We start from the raw sequence: 23356 nt of genomic DNA on the forward strand, positions 1-23356 counted from the left end.
AAAGGAACCAAGGTCTTCAACAGTAAAAGAATTGATTAAATTAGACTTATAATTATATTCCACAGATGCATTGAGTTGGTTTAATATTTCTTGTTACTCGTTCCCTCATGACTGAGGGTCGTTGCCTATTATGTCAGTTTGTTTCTCCTCTACCAGTTTTATCCAGGTTTTTCTGTTTTCTAAAAGTGTTATGGTGGCGTACGTGGTGGTGGTGCATGTTTTTTTAACTGCTTCAAGCTAGCAAGTACGTGACCGACTGGCCCTTGTACCTTCTATCTTAACCATATATTAATTTTGGAATGTCTTACCTGAAATTGCTGCACCAATACGACGGGCCCCAAGTGCATCGAGATGACCCCAATAGTTTACCTGAAATATGGCGTCCAACATGAGTTTGTAATAAAATAAAAACAACCATAAAGATAGATAACGCATAGACAATAAATAATAACTGCTCCAATGTACAAAATTTGATTTTACAAAAAAAATTCTACAAAAACAAACGCTCGGAAGCAACGCAATCGACATTAATGCATAACAACGATTTCGTTACAAGTTACAAAAATCGATCGCGACTTCGATTTCACGTTTCGGTATTTATCGTGTAATTGATTTGTGAGATGTTGACATATTCGTGGAGCTATAAAAATCATATAAACTTTAATTGAAATATCAAGTACATATTTAAATGAATCGTACAAAAATCTTGAATGCACTAAATAATAATTTTTCTTATAAATTAATTATAATAAATATTATTCTGTCCTAATTAGCCGTTGGGTTCGAATGTATGCAATCAGCTGGTCACTGTGAACGCGATTTACTAATTACAAACGATTTGATTGGTTATGAAGGCGGGGCGAACGGATTTTTAAATTTACAATAATATTTTTTAACACAAAAAAGACTACAAGTCTTTGTAATTACAGTCCTGCTATTTAAACTAAGAGGAACTTGTATATAAGGACAGTTCTTCTCATACATTTTACAATATTATGTAACCAATCTTAAAAGAATAAAGAACGAAAAAGAATACAAAAAATAAAAGAAATAATAAGGATGTAATGCACTCTAGAAGAATAATGGATGTAAGAGAGTGTGTTTGTATGATTATGGGTATTCCAATCGTGAATACTGGAACTGATCTTTGTGATGTAAGATGCATAATGTTTTCTGGCTTCATAGTCACTAAGACCTGGAATATTTGTTATGACTTTTTACTATTAATTATAGGTACACAGCAAAATGGTAACCCAGTGGTGGACGACTGACACTTGCGATCGTAGGCCAGGGGTTAAATTCCCTGGACAATGTCTTATATATAATTTCCACCTTGTCCATTATCGCCACAGCTCACAAACAAGTTTCCAGAGGATGGGCAGCTGCGTCCTCTGCGTACAAAAATACCACACTGTGACCGCCAACCCGCCTGCCAAGCGTGGCGATTATGGTGTATCTTTCCATGGATATGTTTGAGAGAGGCTTATACCTTGCAGTGGATGTCTATGGTCTGAAACGACGACGTCACAGCAAAAATAATTAGTTCCTTTTATTTTTATAGTATAGCCAACAAAGAATATGTATCTAAAATATAATACTGTGTATTTAAATTAAAAATATCTTTATTCAAGTAGACATTTACATGCACTTTTGAATCTTCAATTATTTAAACGTTATAAGTGGTAAGCAACCACCGGCGCTAAATGCTGTCGTTGAAATTTTTTTATTGAAATGTGTTGGATTGAATTTTAATTGAATTGAGTTGAACTGATGAAATTTGATAGAATTTGTGTTTAGCATAAAAAAATTATATACTGCGATATTAGCTTTACCTCCGTATTTATCTGCCGTCGACTTAGGTGTCATCGTTTTCTTTTTCTGAAACAATTTTCGGATAGTTACATTAAGTTATACTGCCGTTCACTTTCTCAAAGGTCAATCAATTGCAGTTTTAGAATAATCTTTTGTTAATCGTTGTTTAACGTTACATGCGATCTGAACACAATATTTATTATTTAATTTGCAATTGACTTATGATTAACGGACGATCAAAATTATGTTTTTTGTCCTTGATTTAGGAATTTCGAAAACTGATTAGCCTATCGGTGAATTCTGCCCATATTTTACATGTATAAATAAATATACATATTTTTTAAATAAATCCCAGTTTTTATTCGAAAATGTAAAATTATTTTCAATAAGACGACGTAAGTTTTTGTTTAATAAATTAAATTCTGCTTTAATTAATTTATACTTCGCGTCATTTAAATGCACACATTTAATTCTATTTAAATTATTTGGCAACTCTATTACGACAGTCACATTTATAACTTCATATATTATAATAAATAAAGTGTCATCTATACAATAGATAGACTTAAATAATGTTCGTTGACCTAAAATAATAACAAAATATTTTAAGCCTATAATTATTGAACGAATTTTCCGGATATCTAAGTTAGGATCAAGAGTTTCATTATAATCATGTGAGCTGATAGACGCACACTGCAAGGCATCGATGCCTAAAAAGATTGTCACGATCTTGCGCTGCCAGCAAACAGCGACTTTCCGCGACATTCACAATACCGTTGATCCACCTAGTGGAGAAACTAACCTTTCAGCCCTAACAGGCGGCACTTGCTTTTTCACCCAATGACTGAAGTGGCAACGAGCAATTCTTCAAGCTGAGTAGCGATTGCTAGTTAAATTTAACATTTTATAATATGTGTAAGTGTTTAAATAAATAAAGTACTATCTTACGTTCATAGCCATAATGTTTTCCATCTTATCGCTATTACACATGGCGACCACTCTGCACATGGTTTCCGGTGAGGCGTCGGACGACAGGAGAGCTGAGAGGTACTGTTCCAGATAGGCAGTGTTGTCCCGGCAGTACTTCGTTATAGCCGTGTCCGAGAGGTCACGGCACGCGGAACTCATACGTGCCGCTAGGTACTCCTTCGGTAAAGTACATAACGATTAACTATCTCATTTAAAAATGGTTACAATTAATCACGGGCTAAAACTTATATTTCTTTGCTAGTTTTTAAAAAGCTTCACTTGTTACCGTAATGTTTTATTTCTACACTACTTACATGTATACTTAATATCAAATAAAAAGTTCAATTTATGTAATATATTAGGCTCCTAGATATTATATTTTATGTACCAAAAATATTTCTGTTTAAAATTAATCGGTTAATTAATATGTTGAACCGAAAAACATCTCAAAGATATACAAGTCACATCATTAATGCAAAATCCATTAAAAATTATTTTATGTAAACTTAACATGATTTTCATTTTAATTAGTTTTAAATATACATGAATCTCTACAACGAACCGTTACATTGTTTATCTCACTAGATTGGCGAATAAATGACACCTATACTATCTTTCAGGTACCGCAGGCGAAAAGAATAACCAACTTTGTTCCACAATTATGAAAGTTTTTACATACATAAATATATAAGTTTTCGACACATATATACAAAAATTTACTTAAATTTAAGTGTAAACCCATAATTACTTTTATAAGCACTGAAAAACCTCCAGGTATTATGATAGTACACGTATTATAAATGTTATAAATTAGTTATATAGGTGTTATATTAAAATAGATAATAGTGTTTTCTACAAATTCCTAAGAATTACCAAACCTTTCTCTTTTAATCTACTTGTTAACTTTTCAAGCATTTTATCGAAAAGGATAAGGAGTAATGTATGAATCAATACGTTCTATAAACAGCGGCAACACTACACTATATACATCATCATAGTATATAGTGGAAACCACAGGACATTGTTGTGGTTGGTCGAACATGATGATATCATAAAAATTAAACGCATATAAGACCTCAATTTCTTGATTCATCTATACCTACAAATTTACGCTGAAATGTCTAGTATACCTCCGATTTCGAGCAAACTACGTTGTTATGAGTAATTGTGTTAACAGTTTGTCCATGTGTGCAATTTTAGTAGAATACTGATCAAACAAAACGTAAGCACGATTTAAATATATAGCTGGCAGTTATAAAGCAATTTTGTCAATCAGAAAAATGTTTTATTTATTGTAAAGTATGTTAAATAAAATGTAAAGTATGTTAAATAAAATGTAATATACTGTCTTTGAAAATAATATTTAACATTACCATAGACACAAGATATACAAGCACTTACTGTATTAATAAGGTCCTTGACATCCTTCAGTTGTCTGAAGAGTCGGATTATTTTATCGGAGACATCGTTTTTGCGTATTTCCTGATCTTGCTTCTCCCAAACCGTGCCGATGCAGTGTCCCACGGCGCCACAGTCGGCAGCCAGTCTAAGGGCATAATTATTAATTCTAATAATTCTATCCTTATTAAAAAATGATTATAGAAGGCAACTGAAAATAGGAGGAGCCTTAAATATTTTCAAGTATATAAAAAGGATAATGAAATATGTTATATTTTTTTATTGAAATGCGACAGACCAATAACTTCGGATTGTACAAAGTCCGCGGAATAAGATAGTACACAATAATTTATTTTAATTTGAAGTAATACGAATAGTGAAAACACATTATTTACTATATTATCCTTATGTTATTTATTATTCCAGGAACAAGTGATTTTTGTAACGGATGTACCATACATTCGTTGATAGCAAATGGGTTAAACATTCCCTTAAAGCTTTAACTAATACTAACAGTTTAAACAAAGTGTAGGATGGCCTGAGCTGTATAATGGATGCCATACCGAAAAAAAAAATTCCGGTCAAGTTTTATATCTATAAGAGCTACAGTTTATAAATAAACATTTTTAATAGAGTACCATCTACCTTCTCGATCGTATTTCAAGTCTCTAACCATTATGGTTCCAGATATCGTGATGATTGAATACATAGATAGAAGAAAAGATAAGTCCGCAATTTAGATCCTTTAAATTAGCATCCTTGGTTATCTTTTGCTTTCCGAGTGAAAACACAATACGTCAATAAACCATTTGTTAGCTATTAGATTTACGATATTATATTCACGTTTTTAATTTAAATTTTATCAAGAAGCAGACATGGTGGGTCACAAATATCACTCCTCTGAATAGGAACCTTTCTTAACCCTTTGCACTCGCTTGCTTTCTTAACCACGCGGCTCGATGTCGCAATTCTAGAGGTGACTGTCGCTCACCACTTCGTTCGCTGCGGTAACTTGATTCGCGCCGGTAATTGTTTACGTTTTGTTTTTTCGACACGGCTTCTTACACTCTGTATAATGCTACAAAGTTTAAAATGATCTTACTACGCAACCACGAACCGGATGCACTCTCAGTGTCAGAACGAACTTGACAGCAGCGGTGTAAAGTCTAGAAAAGTTGAAGTTTGAATCTTTGAAATGGTGGCTTAAACCTTATTTTTTGGCCTTAGAAATTCCCTGAAAATCTGCGCTTAAATGTAAAGCATAATATTCTAATAGGAGTAGGAAAGATTGCAAAATCTGCTTTCAACGTAATCAACATGCCGAAAGACATCAATCAACATAATATTTGTCCTGAAAACCCGGGCATACATCTCGGCAACTATTTTATAAAATAACAAACAATAAAAAATTACAAAGACTAATATTTAAAAAAATAATGTTCGTAAAGATGATACTAAAATATAAAAGTTACGTGTGTAATTATTTTACGTTGGAGGTAGTAAATTCATCAAGTGTTCCGGAACATTTCGAGTTGCTGGTTGGTCTGTACGAAAACGTCCTCAAGAGCAAAGAGTTAAATTTCATCATCGTATTTTTAAGAGTTCATTAAAATTTTTTTTTGGTAATAATATGATTTCCACACATATCAAAGCCACATTATTTTAAAGATCATTAAATTTCGTAAAAAAAAAACCTAATTTGTTAAAAAAATCCAATGATTAATTATTTATTTATTAAACTATACCGGAAATCGGATCCCTAATACAATGTATGTATATATAGTATATTAACTTTTAATAGTCTTACTTCAAGCATGAGCTAACTAATAAGCGTTTAATTATTATTGTTCAATGTTTTCATTTGTAGGTTACGAACTAAATGTGCTGTAAGCGAATACCTTGAAAAATTAATATGCACAAAATCGCATGACTTATGCCTTCGAAGGCAATCATTACACGTTATTCAATCAAAATGATGATGGACTTAGAAAAAATATAATTGTGTTGATTATAATTTTAATGCATTTATTTAGTTTGTTCAACAATCAATGTAACTATAACAATAATAAAAATTATTCGTTCATGAATCTGTTGGAGTAATAGATAATTTAAAACTGAATTAATTATCTATGCGTAAACATCGCTGGCACAGAGCGTGAAAGCAATTAACAATTAAATCCTCGACTCTTTTTATAGTGTTAACAAAACCGCCTTTAGGAATACGCGAAGAAGTGGCCAGAGAAAAAAAAACATAAGCGCCGCAACTACGAACGCTAAAGATGAATGGAACGACACTTCTCTCCTTCCTGTTTCGTCATACAAATGTCATAGGTGCGGTACAGCGGTTTCGATATTTTTGTTGACTTAAAAACTAGTCATTTGCCTGAGATGTCGATCTATATTTTACACATGTATAAATGTTGTATTAATTTGTTCGTACTCACTTAAGACTCTGACACCAATAGGATGGACCCTTGGAGCATTCTTTCGGCAGCTGCCGTGCAGACCCTATACCTGTGTAAAAAGAAGGTTGCTATTAATTTTTTTCTTATAACTCACATAAGCATTCTGTCTGACGTGGTAATGCCATTGTTGATAAGAGTATGCTACCAGCTTAGTATCTATTTATTAATTACGTGTTTAGTTATTTATCTTAATTTCCTATTTGTATCTTAATGTTATTATTCACGTCACTATAGTCTACTCTTTGACAAATGATTTAATATTTGTTTACAATTAATAATTGTTCATCATCATTGCTGTCGGAAGTCTACGGCCGGACATAAGCCGTTCCTATAAAATTTAAAAAAAGCTGCAAGGAAGCCGCCTGCATCCAGTGTTTTCCGAAGACCTACAAGATCATCTGTTCTTGGGAGTGGACGTCTTACGCTTGTCGGTCTATGGTCTTCATTCCAGAACCCTGAGATCCCAGCGGCCACCTGTTCTATGCTCATGATGTAGTTTACAAGTCGTCGCTGGCGAGTATGACTTGTTTTTGACTGACATTGTTTTATGTGCCTTATTTTATTGTCGTCGTCCGGAAACTCGAGACAGTGTCTCGATCTCGTCTCAGGACAGCGCGACGTTTAAAAGGAATTAGTTTGTAAATAATAGCCACAGCAATTTGAAAGTCGGGATGTGTGACGACAGTAAAATTAACGATTGTAATAAAATACATATTTACCTAAACAGTTCTTTCCATAATAATCTACAGTAAACTTGTTATAGAAAGAACTCTTGTATTTATAAAATCTCGGAAGGCAAATGGAAGTGCGAGAAAGATAACTATACCTGCGGAGACTTCGAAAATAGATCGCCTACAAAATTTCTTATTGAAAAATTACTTTAAACAAACAGGTATTCCGAAAAGGTGTTTAGTTCTAGCACAAGGAATACAGTATACACTATATATATATAAATATAATATATATAGGAATATAGTATACACTATATTTATTTACGATTTCACGTAAGAAATGCGAACACACTGTTTGTTATCCTTTATTAATTTGACCTATTAAAACGGTTTTACCCGCATTGGCTACATATACATATAGCCAACTGTACACAATATAAAACAATGGAATCTTATACGACTTCGAATGCGTCGACACCTATTGTAATCACGTGACTGCTGCCGTGAGTTGTTTTAAGAGTAATTTAATAATGGGTGGGCTATTACAAAGTTTACATTGCTTATATAACTTCCGGCAACCAAAGTTTCATAAGGCAATCTAAGATAATAACATTGAGGTGCCACTGTGAAGTCCAGATTTGTCGCCATGCAATTGTTTATGGGGGGGATCTCAAAGCAGTCTTTTGTCACTCCCCAAAAACACTGAATTAAATAAAACATTCGAGAAAATATGGAGGCGGTTGCAATAGCTTAAACTTGAGCTCGTGTTCTTGAAAACAGTGACGAGTGGAAGAATATATAAATCAATTATATTCCTCTCTTTTTTTAAAAAAAAAAACATTTAGGTCAGAGCACAACACGTATTGTTTCAATATTATTTTAAAAAATGAACTTTATTATGGCCCGCCATATTATGCAAAATTAATTTACCATTTAATCACCGGTAAACTGTAGTAGCACGATGTCAAAACAAACATACAGTCCAAAAAGGCAACAAAATTAAAATACAAAGAGTTAAATAAGTGTTACTTTTTAAACAATTTTATAATGACGATATTGAATACATATGTTCCTGACTCATAATACCATTCTTTAAAGAGTCTTATTTAGCTTATTCTCTTTGTTATTACTAGCTTTCTATACTAACCAACTATTTACTACTACCGGCTATACCCTACAGGCTTGTTTGACGCCTCTTAGCAAAAGCTGCTTTGGCATACTAGTTTACTAGTCTGGCATCGCAGTTTAAACGGCACTTGCCTAGTGATCAACTTTTATGGTGAAGCGACAGCCCCACCTTTTATTCACATTATAAATTTGTACTTATCGCAAAATTTCAATTAAGCAATTAATAAATATAATAAATTGAACGGAAAAGTAATGCCGTTTCTGTCGACATATTTTAAAGAAAAACCGATTTTTACCGCTCCGGCATTGAAAATTTGTATACTAGATGGCAAAAGGTTGTTGATAACGAAAGTGAATATATTGTTGACTAGAAATAAAAACTATTTAAAATGTAGTCGTGTGAATTTAACTTAAGACAGAGTTCGATAAATATCCGTTAAATTAATATTGTTTAATGTTAACATTTGAAGGTTAGAGATGAAATAAGCGTATAACCCCAAAAATTACGCAGAATGTATTTATTATGTATATATTAAGTAAAAAATAGTTATATTAACTGTTACATCATTTCTTTTCACTAGTAGATCAGTGTAGATCTTTGTCGTTTTTTTATTATTTTATTATTGATTTACATATGGATAAGCGACACAAGTTTATAATTTAATACGCATCTTGACCAAGTATTATTTATATTAATTATTATAACATATTAGTCTCTAAAATATTATGTAATGTATATTATTTAATTATTAAATTTTTAGTAAAATGTATATTATCAAAAAATGCGTTGTTGTATTAAATCTCAAGTCTATATATAGCATTAAGCCGGAAGTGATAAACCAGGAGTAAGGGGATGCCGGGTTTATCAACAACGCGCCGACTGCGGTAAACAATATACTGTTTGTTGTTTAAACTTTTCCGTGAGTCATGTTTTGAAGTGACGATGGATATACGCAGTTATTGTACGTAAAATGCACTGCTCTAGTAGTAACAATATCATATTTTAATTTCCATAATGTCACTTTGGAATGGTGTGCAATTTAGACATTATTAAGTTTTCAAAACAAAAAGAAAAAAATTTGGATATTATAGAAGTTATTTGAATTTTTTCATAAAACTTTCGATTTGTAAAAGACCAATTTATCAGTTCATTTCTGATGATATTTTTAGCGTTGGATTAGTTAACGTCGTAGATTTTTAGAATTTTAAAAATTTGTTATATAAAACAGGCTTCTTGTACAAACTGTGTTCCCATAGGTTTCGAGTAAACAACAAGAAAATCGCCAGATGATGGCACGCTGTATTTAAAAAGAAACTCTGAGGAGACACGCAATAAACTTGGTACCTTTTCTTTAGCCAGGCTGCAAATGTCACTGGGGAACTGAAAGCGAAATCTCCTAGTGTTCGCCTTAATAATGAGCATTCTTTTTCGATAAAACTGCTTTCGTTTAGAAATCATAAATATTGGTCTATGGCCTTTTTGTTGATTGGAGGGGATGGGGGGGGGACTGGCCGCCTTAGAGTCACGAGACTTAGTGTTAGTTAAGACCACACTCTTAGCACCCGCATTTCCAAAGCCCCCGTATGATCCCGTATATTTTCTTTTTTATAATCTAATTTAATGATTCTGATCGCGTATTGCACTCCATATTGGCAAATCTCTTTAAAAAAAGACTTTCAAAACGCTTCCAGCTAAATCCATTTTTTTTAATTTATTGCTTCAGAGAAAACGAATATGTACTTTGTTTTTAATGAATTCATTTTCAACAAAATTTAAACAATAGCAACAGACCTAGTCGAGGTTCGGACCTCTCGGAGTCCCCTCATAGGAACCCATGACCCTAGTCACTGTAAGGTCAGTCAGCCAAAGCGATAAAAGAGCTCGGCGGCCTCTAAATTCGGTGAAATTGTGGGCGGAAGTTTTTTAGGGAGCCCCCATCAGGTAATAGCATCCCTTATTTTAAATTTACTTTCTTCACTAGATAGGTTATTTAAATAATAATTCTTTTGAATAATGTTTGATAAATTAGTACTAATGACTAAAAATAAATCTACATGCATGTACTAATATGAATCTGTCCTTGCTCTTTTAAATTCATATATGACTTGTTCTATAATGAATTGTATAGCCGGAATCTACAGTCTAACCGTGTTATAAATTTAATTTTGTATAATAGTGTCAAGAAACACTACAAAGGCCATGACTTATTACACTATTCCTCATGAACCAAGAATACATTTGCAATTAAAAATAATAAAATAAAAGTCGCAATAAAACAATTCATTAAAAACTATTTATAACAACTATCATCACCATGACAATAACAGGATGCGTTCCTCAAATGCTGTAGGAAGATAGTGGAGGACAATAAAAATAAATAAAAGTGATACAGGTCCGGAAAACAACGAAACTCCTGTTTAGGAGAAGATAGAAATAAAACTAGAATTAAATGAACTAGGAAGAAATAACAAAAACCCAAAATAATATTAGGTAAATAAAATAAAAAATCTAGAAATTGTGATAAAATGTGATTATTCACTATAAATTTGCATATTAAATAAGAATGTAAAATAGCACAAAATATAAACTAGGGTAAAGAAATGTGATAGAACCCCTATCAGTAATATTAGAGGAACGAGGCGAAGGAAGTGGGGCGATAAATGAATGGAAATAAGTATGAATAAGAATGGTAGAAAATTGTAGAATGAAAGAAGAGGAACGATAGGTCATACGAAGAAAGATAGAAGAGGACAGAAATAAAGAGAAAAGAAAGTGAAAAAAATCATTAAAGAATATCAAACCCTGTCCTACATCCAGATTGGGTGTATGAGAAGTGTCTAATAACAGAGGCCATAAAAAAACATCATCACGAGAATATGATGTTTTTCTATTATTTTTAACGACAGTGTTAGAGCAAGTACAGAAAACGAAAATAAATTGGCCAATGTCCAGTTTACACTTATGAAGTTTCATTGTAGAAAAATTCTATTTCCTATTATAAAAATATCTTTAAAATCATCTTTAAAAACCAGATATAGCTTCGTAATTCAAATTTCCCTTTCATTCATGAAACTGTAGATATGTGCAATAAAGGGTTTTAGAATATTACTTGAAAAATATTTACTGTAAGGGTAAGCATAAATTTATTATAACATTTTATGGAAGAATAAATCATTTATTTGCACATACTTTGGCCTCTTAAAAATGATGCTACAGAGATTAGTTTACTGGTAAAGAGCAAAATACTAGAAAAAAAACTGGAAATTGTACATGTACAAGATGCTTCAAAAGAAAAAGAGAAAAATGGGCAGTGCTATAAACCTTATGCTCACTGCCCTTCCTGCTCTAATATGGAATAAATTCATATACACATTTAAACTGTATTTAATTATTAATCACAGCAGCGTCCTTATTTTACCAATTTCAAACTACTTATCAAATGACATGAAATGTATAGATTATACTATCTGCTAATAATAAGAAAGCGCCAAGTTTCAAAGACAATCATGTGAATGAGATATATAAACTGTGATTAGTGTTCCCAAAGTACTTGAGTTGATTATAAATTTCATCCAAAATACACAATGGATTGAACCTAGTCATTTATAAACAATATTGTCCACATTGACACAAAAATCCCTTGCTGTATCCTTATAATAAAATAAATAATTTAAAAAACGGCATATATTCTTCAGATGTTCATTTTTACAAATGAAATAAATGTGTAAAGGAAATTAGTCGTTTTTATGATAGTTAAGTAATTGTCATTAATTGAAAAAATATAGTAAAATCTAATTGTGTCTAGTAGAAGTCTATATTATTTGTTAAACTATACTAAGTGACATCAAAATAGTGTAACCCCAAGTTTGACAATGTTGTAAAAGCCATAAAAGCCACGATGACAACACCCAAGATAGTACACCTATCCCCCGATTTACACGTTAGATACGTTCCTGAGAAAAACGTGTAAATCAAAAATTTAAAAATTTCAAATCAAAACCATGTAAATCGAAAAACTTGCAAAAAATGCATAATTTTGCTATTTAAAAGTTGTGGTTTTTTTCAATATTTCTAGTGCACACAGAAATAAAAATAAAATGCATTGACAGGTTAAAATTAAATATTTTAACTTGTCAATGCATTTTATTTTGTAATATTACGGAAACACTGTTTTTTTATTTAATTACAATACATTAAACAGAAGAATAATAAATAAAACCAAAGGTGTTTTATTATCCTTTATCGCTGTCAGAAATCACTCTCATTCTTTTTTTCCGAATTGAATTGAATTTTTTTTCGAATTCACTTTCATCACTCGAAGTTATTTGTGCCGATTTGATGTTTGAAGAGATTTGAAGAAATATTTACATTATGACAGATGGTAATAAAATCGATCATTAAAACAAAAAAAAAACTTAGGTGTACTAAAAAGAAAATCTAGGATGGATAACAACTTCTCAATTTTTGGGAAAAAACTGTAATATCTTTAGCGGTAGTATATTGTTACTTTTATCGTCGATTTTTTTTACATAAATGGTACACATTTACAATGATATGACTTAATAAACAAAAAAACTATTATTTAAATAACAACCAGATTAAGACTGTTTATCAAATTATTTTTAGTGAAATTGTGTCACTTGAGTTGCCAATCCTAATCTTTATATTATCAAATCTCTATTTGTTTCAATAAGTATCCAGCTATTTAATAAATAAATTTTAATGTTTTGGTACAACTTTAATATTAAGAACAAAAAAATTAAAAATATTTTACCATACAAGAAATTTAAATTAAGCATCTTTTCTTTTAATTAAAACTAATGAAAGTGAAGAGATTTATTTAAACTAAATAAATATCTGCATAATTAATATACATAGATTATAACTCTATAAGATTTATATTTGCTCAAAAAGTAATATGAAATTACTCTTATTAAACATAAACTTTGCTGTCCTGATTATAGAATCATGAGTTTGAATAAGGAAGACAACAAATTGTTCATAATTGGTTATAGGTGTGAAATATTAAACCTTATATTAACCCTTTGTGTGCTGCAACATAGCGCCGGTCAATATCAGAAATGAATTTTTTTAAATGATAAATGAAATATTATTGTTTATGATTCTGTGGTCTGTATTAGATATAGAACAAGCGATTTTAAGCTATATTTTAAGGTGATTGAATGTATGCACCCAGGGAGTTTGGACAGATATGTTCTTAAGCAGCTGACAGGTTAAGTGATCTCTCTAAAGTATGTTATATTTATTTTTTTTTTCTACAGGAATAACTTCTGGCAACACAAAGGATAAATAAACAAGGCAAATAAGCTATACATTTACACTTTTAAAGCTTATTTATCTCCAACCATTCACCTTGTACACAATAAATAATATTTTTTATTAAAGTTAAACAAATAAAGGTCATTTAGTTGAGAACAAGAGTAACAACATGTACTGTATGAAATCACTAAGAGTAATAACAAGTTTATTGGACTTAAGATAACATAACATATTAATTTAAATTGCAATTATATCACTTGTTTACTAAAAATACAAAAAGATAATAATATGTTAACATTTATAAAAACTAATTACTTTAAGTGTTACAAACAGGCCATTGTCCTATATATGTATGTATTTCATATGTCCATAGTTCATGCCTACAAGAAGTAGACTACTGGTCAAGTAATAATGAAGTGTATGGGAGAAGCATTCTACAGAGCCACCCACCCCAGTTCACTGAGGGACCTCCTAGAGATTGCTATCAAGGATCTGCTGGCATTTCTATAGTTGAATCAGCTAGACTAAAAACTGATATTATTAGACCGAAACTAATATTTTGTTGCAAAGAACAGCCCATTGAAACAAGACAAGACCAGACAACTCTCTGTTCTTTAAATTTCAAATATTGAGATGTTGTGTCAATATTATATTAGTAACTAGCTGTCTCTTGTCCAGTTCACATGGGGAGCATTATTATTTGTGGGTAATTTGATAAAATCCATTTTAGGGAAATATTAACATGCATTTATTGTGAGTTTTATAACTATGAGAGCTAGTCTGAAAATATGAATTTTTTAATATATATATGATTGATAATGAGCAACCCTTTGCGGGTAGTATATATGATTCCATCTGATAAAATTTCAAGTCTCTAAGTTTTATGGCTTCAGAGATATCCCTATATTAGATATAGGAGAACATCCTGATATATAAACTGGTAGATAACATTGTAATATATTTTTAATTCAGTAAAATATAGATACTAAATTACAATAATAACCAGATAGCATTTTTGTACTGCATTAATCACAGAATATGAATGGGTGTTTGCAATAGATAACTAGACATATGTATCAGTTATAGCCCCAGAAAGTTTGGTTTTTCATTTTAATTATTAATAACTCATTGAAACTGCCTCTTTTTAATAAAAAATAACTAAAGGCATGTAAGTAATCGTAATAGTAGTTCAATAGAATACATATAAAAATATTTTCACAGATACAATGTGTAGTAACTGAATATTGATAAGTAACATTTGCACAGCTGCCGTAACAGAAGTTTATGATTCACACACTTTATTCATGGACTGATCAAATTTCCTGTCAACATCAATGTCAGAGGGGACATTATTTTATTCTGATGCTACTTTATTAAGAAATGTTTTCATGAGAAACTCTTATTCTTTGTTATATTTACTTACTAACTGTGGATAAGCAGACAAACTATTATAACAAATTTTGATATATAACATTGATGGCCAAGCTCGATGATAGTTCAAGCCATTGTTTGAAGTTGGGAACTTTTTGCAAGTCACAATTTAATATTCATTTAAATTAATTGAAATTATATGACAAAAGTACAAAATATGTGTATTGAAGTTAGGTACAATTGCACACATATAAGGTCGCACTCTTAATCATACTTAAGGTTTTGGAGTAAATAATCATTCTCTGAGTTAAAATCTCAGTCACGAGCATTGTGACAGAGGTTTTAACTGGTTTTTAACAAACATTTGTTTACTTTAAGTGTTACAGGCAGTCTTATGTGCAGAGCAACCCAGGACTAGAAAACAACTGCTCACACACTACTCCAGTGTATGTGGTTTACATACTACAAGGCCCCCCACCATGATTCACGACTGTATCTTCTCAAAATCACAAGAAAAATTAAATGTCTGCAGTGATTCATCAACAATGAGCCTATGCTTTATTACACTCATTATAATACAGATATGAAGGCTGCTATATAGATATAAAAAATTTGCAGTCTTTTTAATAATGTGCAAAGAGCAACAAGAAACTTATCATAATTGCTAAGCATAGGTAATAAAGTGCTCTTCCAACTGCTCTCATGTGAGCAAGTGAAAGTACTTTTAGTAGGTATGTCTATAATCATAAGAAAATCTAGATTTTTTATGCAATCTAACGATTATCATTATCTAAATTACTTAAGTTTCTGATTTTTTTTTATTAAAAAAATAATAATTCAATTTTCTGTTCCATTATTTTTTGCATCTTTGGTCATTGGTCAATTTTTCCATTTGACAATTGTAGTTTTAGAAAAATCCTTATTAATCACATAATTTATTGCCTTTAAAATCTTTGACCTCTTACTTATTTGTATTACCACAGCTCATATTCATGTTAAGGGAATTTGTGCAATCAATCTTTTATAAGGTTCAATTTCATTTTTACAACTGTTTGTAATATTCTTTTAAACGCAAAAATCTCTGCATTTCGAAATTAATTGGTGGACAATATTCCTCAATGCACTTTTTGTACGATTTATATTTTTTGTCTATTTTGGCGTTGAAATTACGATGTTTAGCTAACAATGTAATTGCATTCCTTAGTCATTATAACTTTGTACTCAACGTAGTAAAATCGGCTTGCTAAATACTTTTTAAAATATGTATAGCATTAAAATAATATATGCAATTATTTGATCGTTATTATAAGCTTGAATAATAATGTAAATAGTATGAATATATTCTGCTAAATCCGGATAAATAATGCCATATATAAAGTTTTTAAGAACAACTGATTCATTAAACAAAATGATTACAAAATGCGTACAGAATACAATAACGGAAATAATTACACGGCTATAATTCAATTACGTTATAAGCAAAATAAATACAACAGAACTTACCTGGGTAATAAAAGCATAGCAGAGAAAATAGACAAACACTTAAAATGTTTGTCATTTTCAAAAACGAAAATTAATTATTCGTGTTACTTCAGGAACGGCGATCGAAAGACTAAATAAATACAAACACCCAACAATTTTACTTTGTTTGGAAGTTATTGCGTATTGATTTGATAAACAAGTGTCAAGTCACCCGAAACAGGAAAATATTACTGTGCTTGTGACGTTATTACGAATGCGCCTAGTCAAACAATGTAAACGATGTATCAATGTTGTTATGATTTATTTCTAACATCGATTATTTACTGAAAGAAGGAAGAAATTTGTGTATACTCATTTCATAAAGCTGAAATTGTAAAAAACATCTTTAATAAAATTTATTATACACAGAACTATGGTTATAGTCCTATCAAAAATTCAAAAATAAAAGTATATCGATTTTTGGGCTAGTAAAAATTGAGATGAACTATTTTTACTATTGCTATAAACATTATTGAAAACAAATTAATTTTGTATATGAAATATGACACATATAAATTATGATTAATTAAAGCAGATTTTCTATTTTAAATAATTATTTAATGATAACAAACTGTTGAAAATTGTAGTTTATATGACGACATCTATTATTGGTTGGAAGAACTACTTGAGATCCAAATGGTAACGCTACTTAACAAGAGATGACTATACAGACAAAAATGTAATTGAAAGTTTAAATATACTGCTATGGGAAAAATTACATTTATGTTATATGTGGTAAAACCAACATTGTTGTTGTATATTGATTTTGAAAGCTTCTAAACTATTATTACATTTAACGATAAGATGAATTAAAAGTATGCACGATATCTGTGACTAAACTACTTTAAATTGTGTTAGATCCTAGCACATACTGAATATATTACCTATGTACCTATGTTCGTGGACGACAACAACGCTTCGTATTGCTGGCCACTGAGGCCATAATACTTTGTATTCAATCATTCGTGCGTGCTCGAATTTATATTCGAACGAATATTTGAATTTGATTGCCACTAGTAATCTCACCATCGTCATTACATTTGGGCTGATTTTTAAGAGCAAAAACGTGCACAAGCACCTGTTAAATGCGTTAATTCAAATCAAATTTTTAAAATTTACCTCATAACGAGATTAATATGTATTGAAAACTCGGTTTTCATTAATAACGTAAAGACAAAAACAGTGATTTTTGTATTTTCAGTGTCTTCCTATTCTAGATTATTTATTACAACATTTTGTGTCATGGGTCATTTAAAATAATTGAATATTTACTATTGATAAAGTGCAAACATATTTCCTGCAATATTAAATCTTAATCAATTTGACTTAAACCCCTATTGAAAATAATAAAAATGTGCAATTGTCAAAACGCATGCCGTATTAATGAAGACTAACTTCATTAATTAATTAAAGCCTATTTTCACTTTTTTAAATTTACTAACATTTTCTAACGTTTTCACTTTTATTACGAGTAAAAGACTCTAGATGCTATGAGACCGTCTTTTTGGAGATCTATTGCGAAGCCCCATGTCCAGCTGTGGACGTCCAACGGCTGATTTTTTTGACTCGATTCCTATATATTGGTCCATATAAACTAGTCGATTGTGTTTATGCTCACGTTCACTTAGAAGCCAAACATAAATATTATAATTAAAAAGTTAGCTAAATTACATCAACTTAATATAAATCAACTGAATCTGTGACAATATGCAATATAACCATGTCTTATTATGCTAGGTTTTTTTTATTCGTCTTACCATGATGCTGCATCTGCAGATTCTTCAAGTAGCACTTGTAGAACGAGGGGGCAGCCTATAATTACCTTCAATGTAACGAGGGTTCTCTGAGGATTTGCGGCTTTGGCCGCAATATGCTAAAATTTCAGCGGATTGGGACGCTCCTTGGAATGACTAGGCGCAAGTGCCCCCATAAGGGGATCTCGGTTTGGGATGTCACTCGATGATACCCTTTTAGTATTCCGATTCAAGGGCGGCAGAGAGGGCCAAACCTCGACTTGGTCGGCCTGACTAACTTTAGTACTCCTTCAGAAAGCGTTAGCGCTGGGAGAAGTCGCGGAAAAAACTCCAGCAAGACTTCTATCTGGAATAATCAGAGGTTGACGATCTCTGTAAAACACGAGAAAATTTCGATTCTGACGAAGTCTGTTACTTTTCAGACGGAACCGAAGGTATTATCTTATTAATACAGCGTGTTGGTATAAGACGACGATAGGCTAAAAATATACAATATTTAGCCTCTATTAATTAAATTGTTTACTTTTTACCTAGATGTAAAAAGAAAACAGAAGGTATTTTCCCAGGTTAGTTTTCCCGAAGACACAATTAGGCGGCGTTCCCTGGGGAGGGTCGGTCGTGTAATAAAATTAAGAAGACGCCCCGGGCGAGCGGTCGCGGTAAGTCTGTGCCGACGGTGAGCATAAAACAAATCCAACGGCGGCCCGTGGAAGCCGAATGTGACGGCAATGGAGCTGCTCGCTACTGATTTCTTTTCTGAAGTTGTAGCTGTTGTTTTCACTGTTTTCTAATTCTCCTTTGGGAGATAGTAAGGTACGCAATACTTTATACAGGCAAAGAACATTGGTAGTTGCTTCTTATATATCAAATTTTGAGGCAGTCTTTGTTAGAAAAGTGGTACGGTCTTAGTACTTTTCTAGGCAAAGTTCTTAGCGAAAAAATATAAATATTACCATAGTATATTACTAATCATAATTATTATCATTTCAGCAATAGAACGTCCACTCTCTCCATCGATTCTCCAAAAGGAGCGGATGGAAGCACCACGCACGCAGCGACCTATTAATATAATCCCCTGTTGTATTTAATATGTTAACTTCTATAGTAACTATAATTCCGTATAAGTATTATAATGATGATGACAGTTTTCATAGCCAGAGATTTCATTAATCAACGATACTGCATAATAGCTTACCATTACCATCACTTTAGCTAGATGACGTCCACTTTTGGACATAGACTTTTCCCACAGATTTCTAATATAGTCAATTCGAAGAAGCCTTCATCAAGCATCTTCCTACGACTTTAACAGTGACGTCTGTCGACATTGTGTGGTTTCACTACAGTCTTATCCCTATGGCGGACAGTTATGCTTGCTATGTGCCCCTAGTCTTTGGTTTACTTTCTATTGGACTTTTTTAACATGAATTAATTGTTTAAACGGCAGATGAGTAAATAAGTATCTTATCATTTATTAAAATTGTAATTTAACAATAAAATACTGTATCAGTGGATGGTCTGAATCAAAAGTTTTAAATGTAATAGCGACTCCATTTCTGTCGCCACGTAGACCGTGTTCACATATTCTGAATAACACTTCAATATCGTCTCGCGTATAACAACTGGACATCCTTGTTTGTCCTCATACTGTTGTCCACGTGACGTGACTGTATATGCACACTTATGTCCTTTATTTGGATATCAAAACATCTTTTATTACATACTTTTGCAAGTCGAACTTAGCTTATGAAATGTCCTTTGAGAGGCGAATAAAATAAAGACGAGTGAACTTGTATTAGAAATATGGTAAATATACTGGCAAAATTTAAGTACATTTGAATTTGCTTTCTTATAGGTAGGGTATCATTATGTAAGTATACGCCGAGCGTTGTTTACTGCAAGGTATAGAGCTCCCTCAAAGATAGCCACGATGAACAGTCTTGCGCTGCTCGCTTCTAGAGACTTTAACTATATCATCGGTTCACCTCGGCTCGTGGTTGACACTGATGTGTAGCCGGAATGTTATGGACATATCAGCCCACCTACTTAACCTAATTATTGATTTCATAATGTCTAAGAAACCTAGAAATAATTTAAAATTTTAATACTAAACACATTAATTCAGCGAAAATCCGTTTTTATATTGAAAATAGCAGTGTTAGAATGATGACTTTAACCCTTAATAAAGTAATTATTTTTTAACTAAAGAAATTACAGAAATGTGTAGAGTATTGCAGAAAATTAGTCAATGGTTACGTAAAATAATGTATACGTGTATAAAAATATATATAACGGCACTAGTGACGAATGTTATCATCATCAACATCATTTCAGTCACGGGACATCTATTACTGGACCTAAGCTTTTACATAGATTTCCGGAGAACCGGTATCAACGCGCCATCATCATCCTAAGACAAGGCCGCTTGGGCGGACGGACTGTTTTTGATTTCTTTACAAGATCCAATTAGGAATGAGGAATTTTAAACGAATGTAACCTACATAGATTGGCACCATTGACATTGGCAAGTTGAAGTAGCAATGGTCTGTCACATAGCACGAAAAACAGATGGCTACTGTAGTTTTAAGCTTTTGGAGTCGAGACCACGGTCAAACAAGCATAGCGTAGACGTTCCCCACGAATTAGAAGACGCTGGGTACAGTCTGCTTTCAACCGTTTTTATTCGACGTGTGCATCTAGAGCTGGGACCTCCTTAAAGCTGAAATGATTCTATTAAATGACTTTTGTCTTTAAAACAAAAAAGTTTAACATTATACCCTGGAAGATGATGATTCAGCTAAATCTACTATCAATAAGTTTTAAATGAACAAGAATTTTACAAAAACAGCAAACAGTATTTTCACATGATATCGCTATTGGAAAATAAAAATCGAACACCGCGCCGGTTGCTTTACTTGAAATTTATATAGGTGCTCGAGAGGGTTACTTCGATCAGTTAGGCCAGCCCGTAATCCAGTGGCCAGCGCCGGTGCAGCCGGGTGGGTAATAAAAAAGAGTTATATTTAAGACGAAAAGGAAAGTCCGTCTTGGAGCCGCGCGCTGCCGTTAGTCGGGGATCAAAGGCTCAGCTCACGCCGGGCGATAATCATAATTTTTACTTACAGGAGCACAAGTATACGGCATTAGACGCGCTCGCGACAAATCTTCCCTAACTGCCGGCCAACTTCGCGACTCCACTCGACCTGCGTCGTCTCCTGGATATGCTACATTTGTTCATTCGAAATTCACTGCTAAATGTTACATACACTTATTACGTTGCGTTGAATATAAAATTTTTATTCTGTAATAGAATTATATAACATGGATGGGATTTGGAAATTGTTTTAGGTGATGAAAGTTGAAAGTCGTTGTAGCCGAAAGTTCTAGAGCGGCGACTACAAGTAACCACACGCGACGTGGATAGGTCCCCCACTAGATGAACCGATGATATAGTCAAGTCGCGAGAAATCACTAGAAGCGGGCAGCATATGACCGGTCATAGGGGCGATCTTTGGAGGCCTTTGCACTGCAGTGGGCGTCTATCATCTGACATGACGTTAATAATGATGATTATATTTTGTAAAAGATATATTTTAAAAAGACGTAATATTTAAATTATAATCAATCAAAACATCCCACAGACACTTTAGACCAGCAATTATTTACGATACGTTGGTGAACTTACATTTGATTTGATTTTCTTCATTGTTCTCTGGGTGACCTTTGACCCATAGTAAAGGATGTCTCGTATCAGGGCTATAAGTCATCAATGCATCACGTCAAGGGCACTAACGAGTAAAGACTTCGACAATATTAAAAAATAACGACAAACTCTATATATAACATGTTCTTATTCTACAAACCTGTGTTAAACCCTATATAGACCTATGAAGTTCAGCTCTGGATGCTCAGTCTATAACTCCAGCATAATTATTATAAAGAGATGTCAGAACTATATCCTCAAGTATCAAAGGCTCCGTGGTCTGTGAAAAAAAGATGGCAGCAGGAAATTAAAGCCAATAGCACGAAATATAAAGTCAGGCTAGACAATCATCCAAATCAACTCGCCGTGCAATTGGCCATTCTCAAGACAATGAGCCGATTGAAGAGAAAATATTTTTTTGTTATTGAAAGCACCAATTGAATATGTAGAGATATAATCAGTAGGGAATTTGCTCGCCACGGCCTTAATCTGATCGTAAAGTATTGATTTAAAAAATAATTTTCTAATATATAACATATAAATATTTATATAATTTTGTAATGTATGATATAGCCCACAGGCCGTTTGCGTTAAGAACGCTGTGAATCATCGTTGAAAGTTTACCTTTATCTGGACACTAATGCAATTGCTAATTTAGTACTACTCTATTTTTGTCCGTGGAAAACTATTAGGCCCACGAACAATAATTAAGTGGATTCTTAACGCGAACAAACTGTAATCAACTCTCTTCTGTCTTCTATTTTAATTTCCTTTACTTTTAATGCTTCTTCTTTTTAATTAGGATTCTTTTCTTGTTTTACTAATCGGAGTTCGTAGTTTTTCTGTATCCATTATAAATTTTAGTTCATTACTGTTTATTAAGCCGAAAATTCCCATTTTATTATTCATTTGTATGAGTATTAAACTATATTTTACTCTTTCAGGAATATGATTTTTAAATATGCCAACAGATATCTACTGCGGTCAGAATATTTTCAATAATTTAAATTAATAAAATAATTACAAATAGTTAGTGTTCGAACAAGAAAGTAGTATAAAAAATATTTCAGAAGCGAATAAATTTATTTTTATATGCACATACGAGTATATTGATGAGTGTCCGAGTTATAAATCTGTACGAGCAATGATTTCGCAACGTCGACGGAAGCGCGGTATCGTCTCTTCTCTCTTTAATTAAAAAATAAATCAATTCCTGCATTGATCTGATTTTATCGGTGCCAGCAGTGACAAAAAGACAATTTATTTTATGAATTTATGCATAC

The 23356-nt window shown here is 32.2% G+C and overlaps 1 protein-coding gene across 2 annotated transcripts in view; it reads right to left on the minus strand.

Annotated features, from left to right (window-relative positions):
* The window catches only part of Sap-r (Saposin-related), a 36422-nt gene extending 19610 nt beyond the window's left edge, over positions 1–16812 (minus strand). For both annotated transcript variants that reach the window (XM_068776347.1, XM_068776346.1), the window contains exons 1-6: positions 16599–16812; positions 6624–6693; positions 4183–4327; positions 2761–2958; positions 1833–1878; positions 309–369 (exon numbers count right to left, since the gene is read on the minus strand). In XM_068776347.1, coding sequence (XP_068632448.1) covers positions 309–369; positions 1833–1878; positions 2761–2958; positions 4183–4327; positions 6624–6693; positions 16599–16653 — 575 coding nt within the window. In that variant the 5' untranslated portion in view covers positions 16654–16812. The remainder of the gene's footprint in view (positions 1–308; positions 370–1832; positions 1879–2760; positions 2959–4182; positions 4328–6623; positions 6694–16598) is intronic.
* Positions 16813–23356: the final 6544 nt, after the last annotated feature.

The sequence above is a fragment of the Battus philenor genome, unplaced genomic scaffold (assembly GCF_028537555.1).
Source record: "Battus philenor isolate CCGP_79_NKW_IND1 unplaced genomic scaffold, ilBatPhil1.0.hap1 SCAF_12, whole genome shotgun sequence".
NCBI lineage: Eukaryota > Metazoa > Arthropoda > Insecta > Lepidoptera > Papilionidae > Battus > Battus philenor.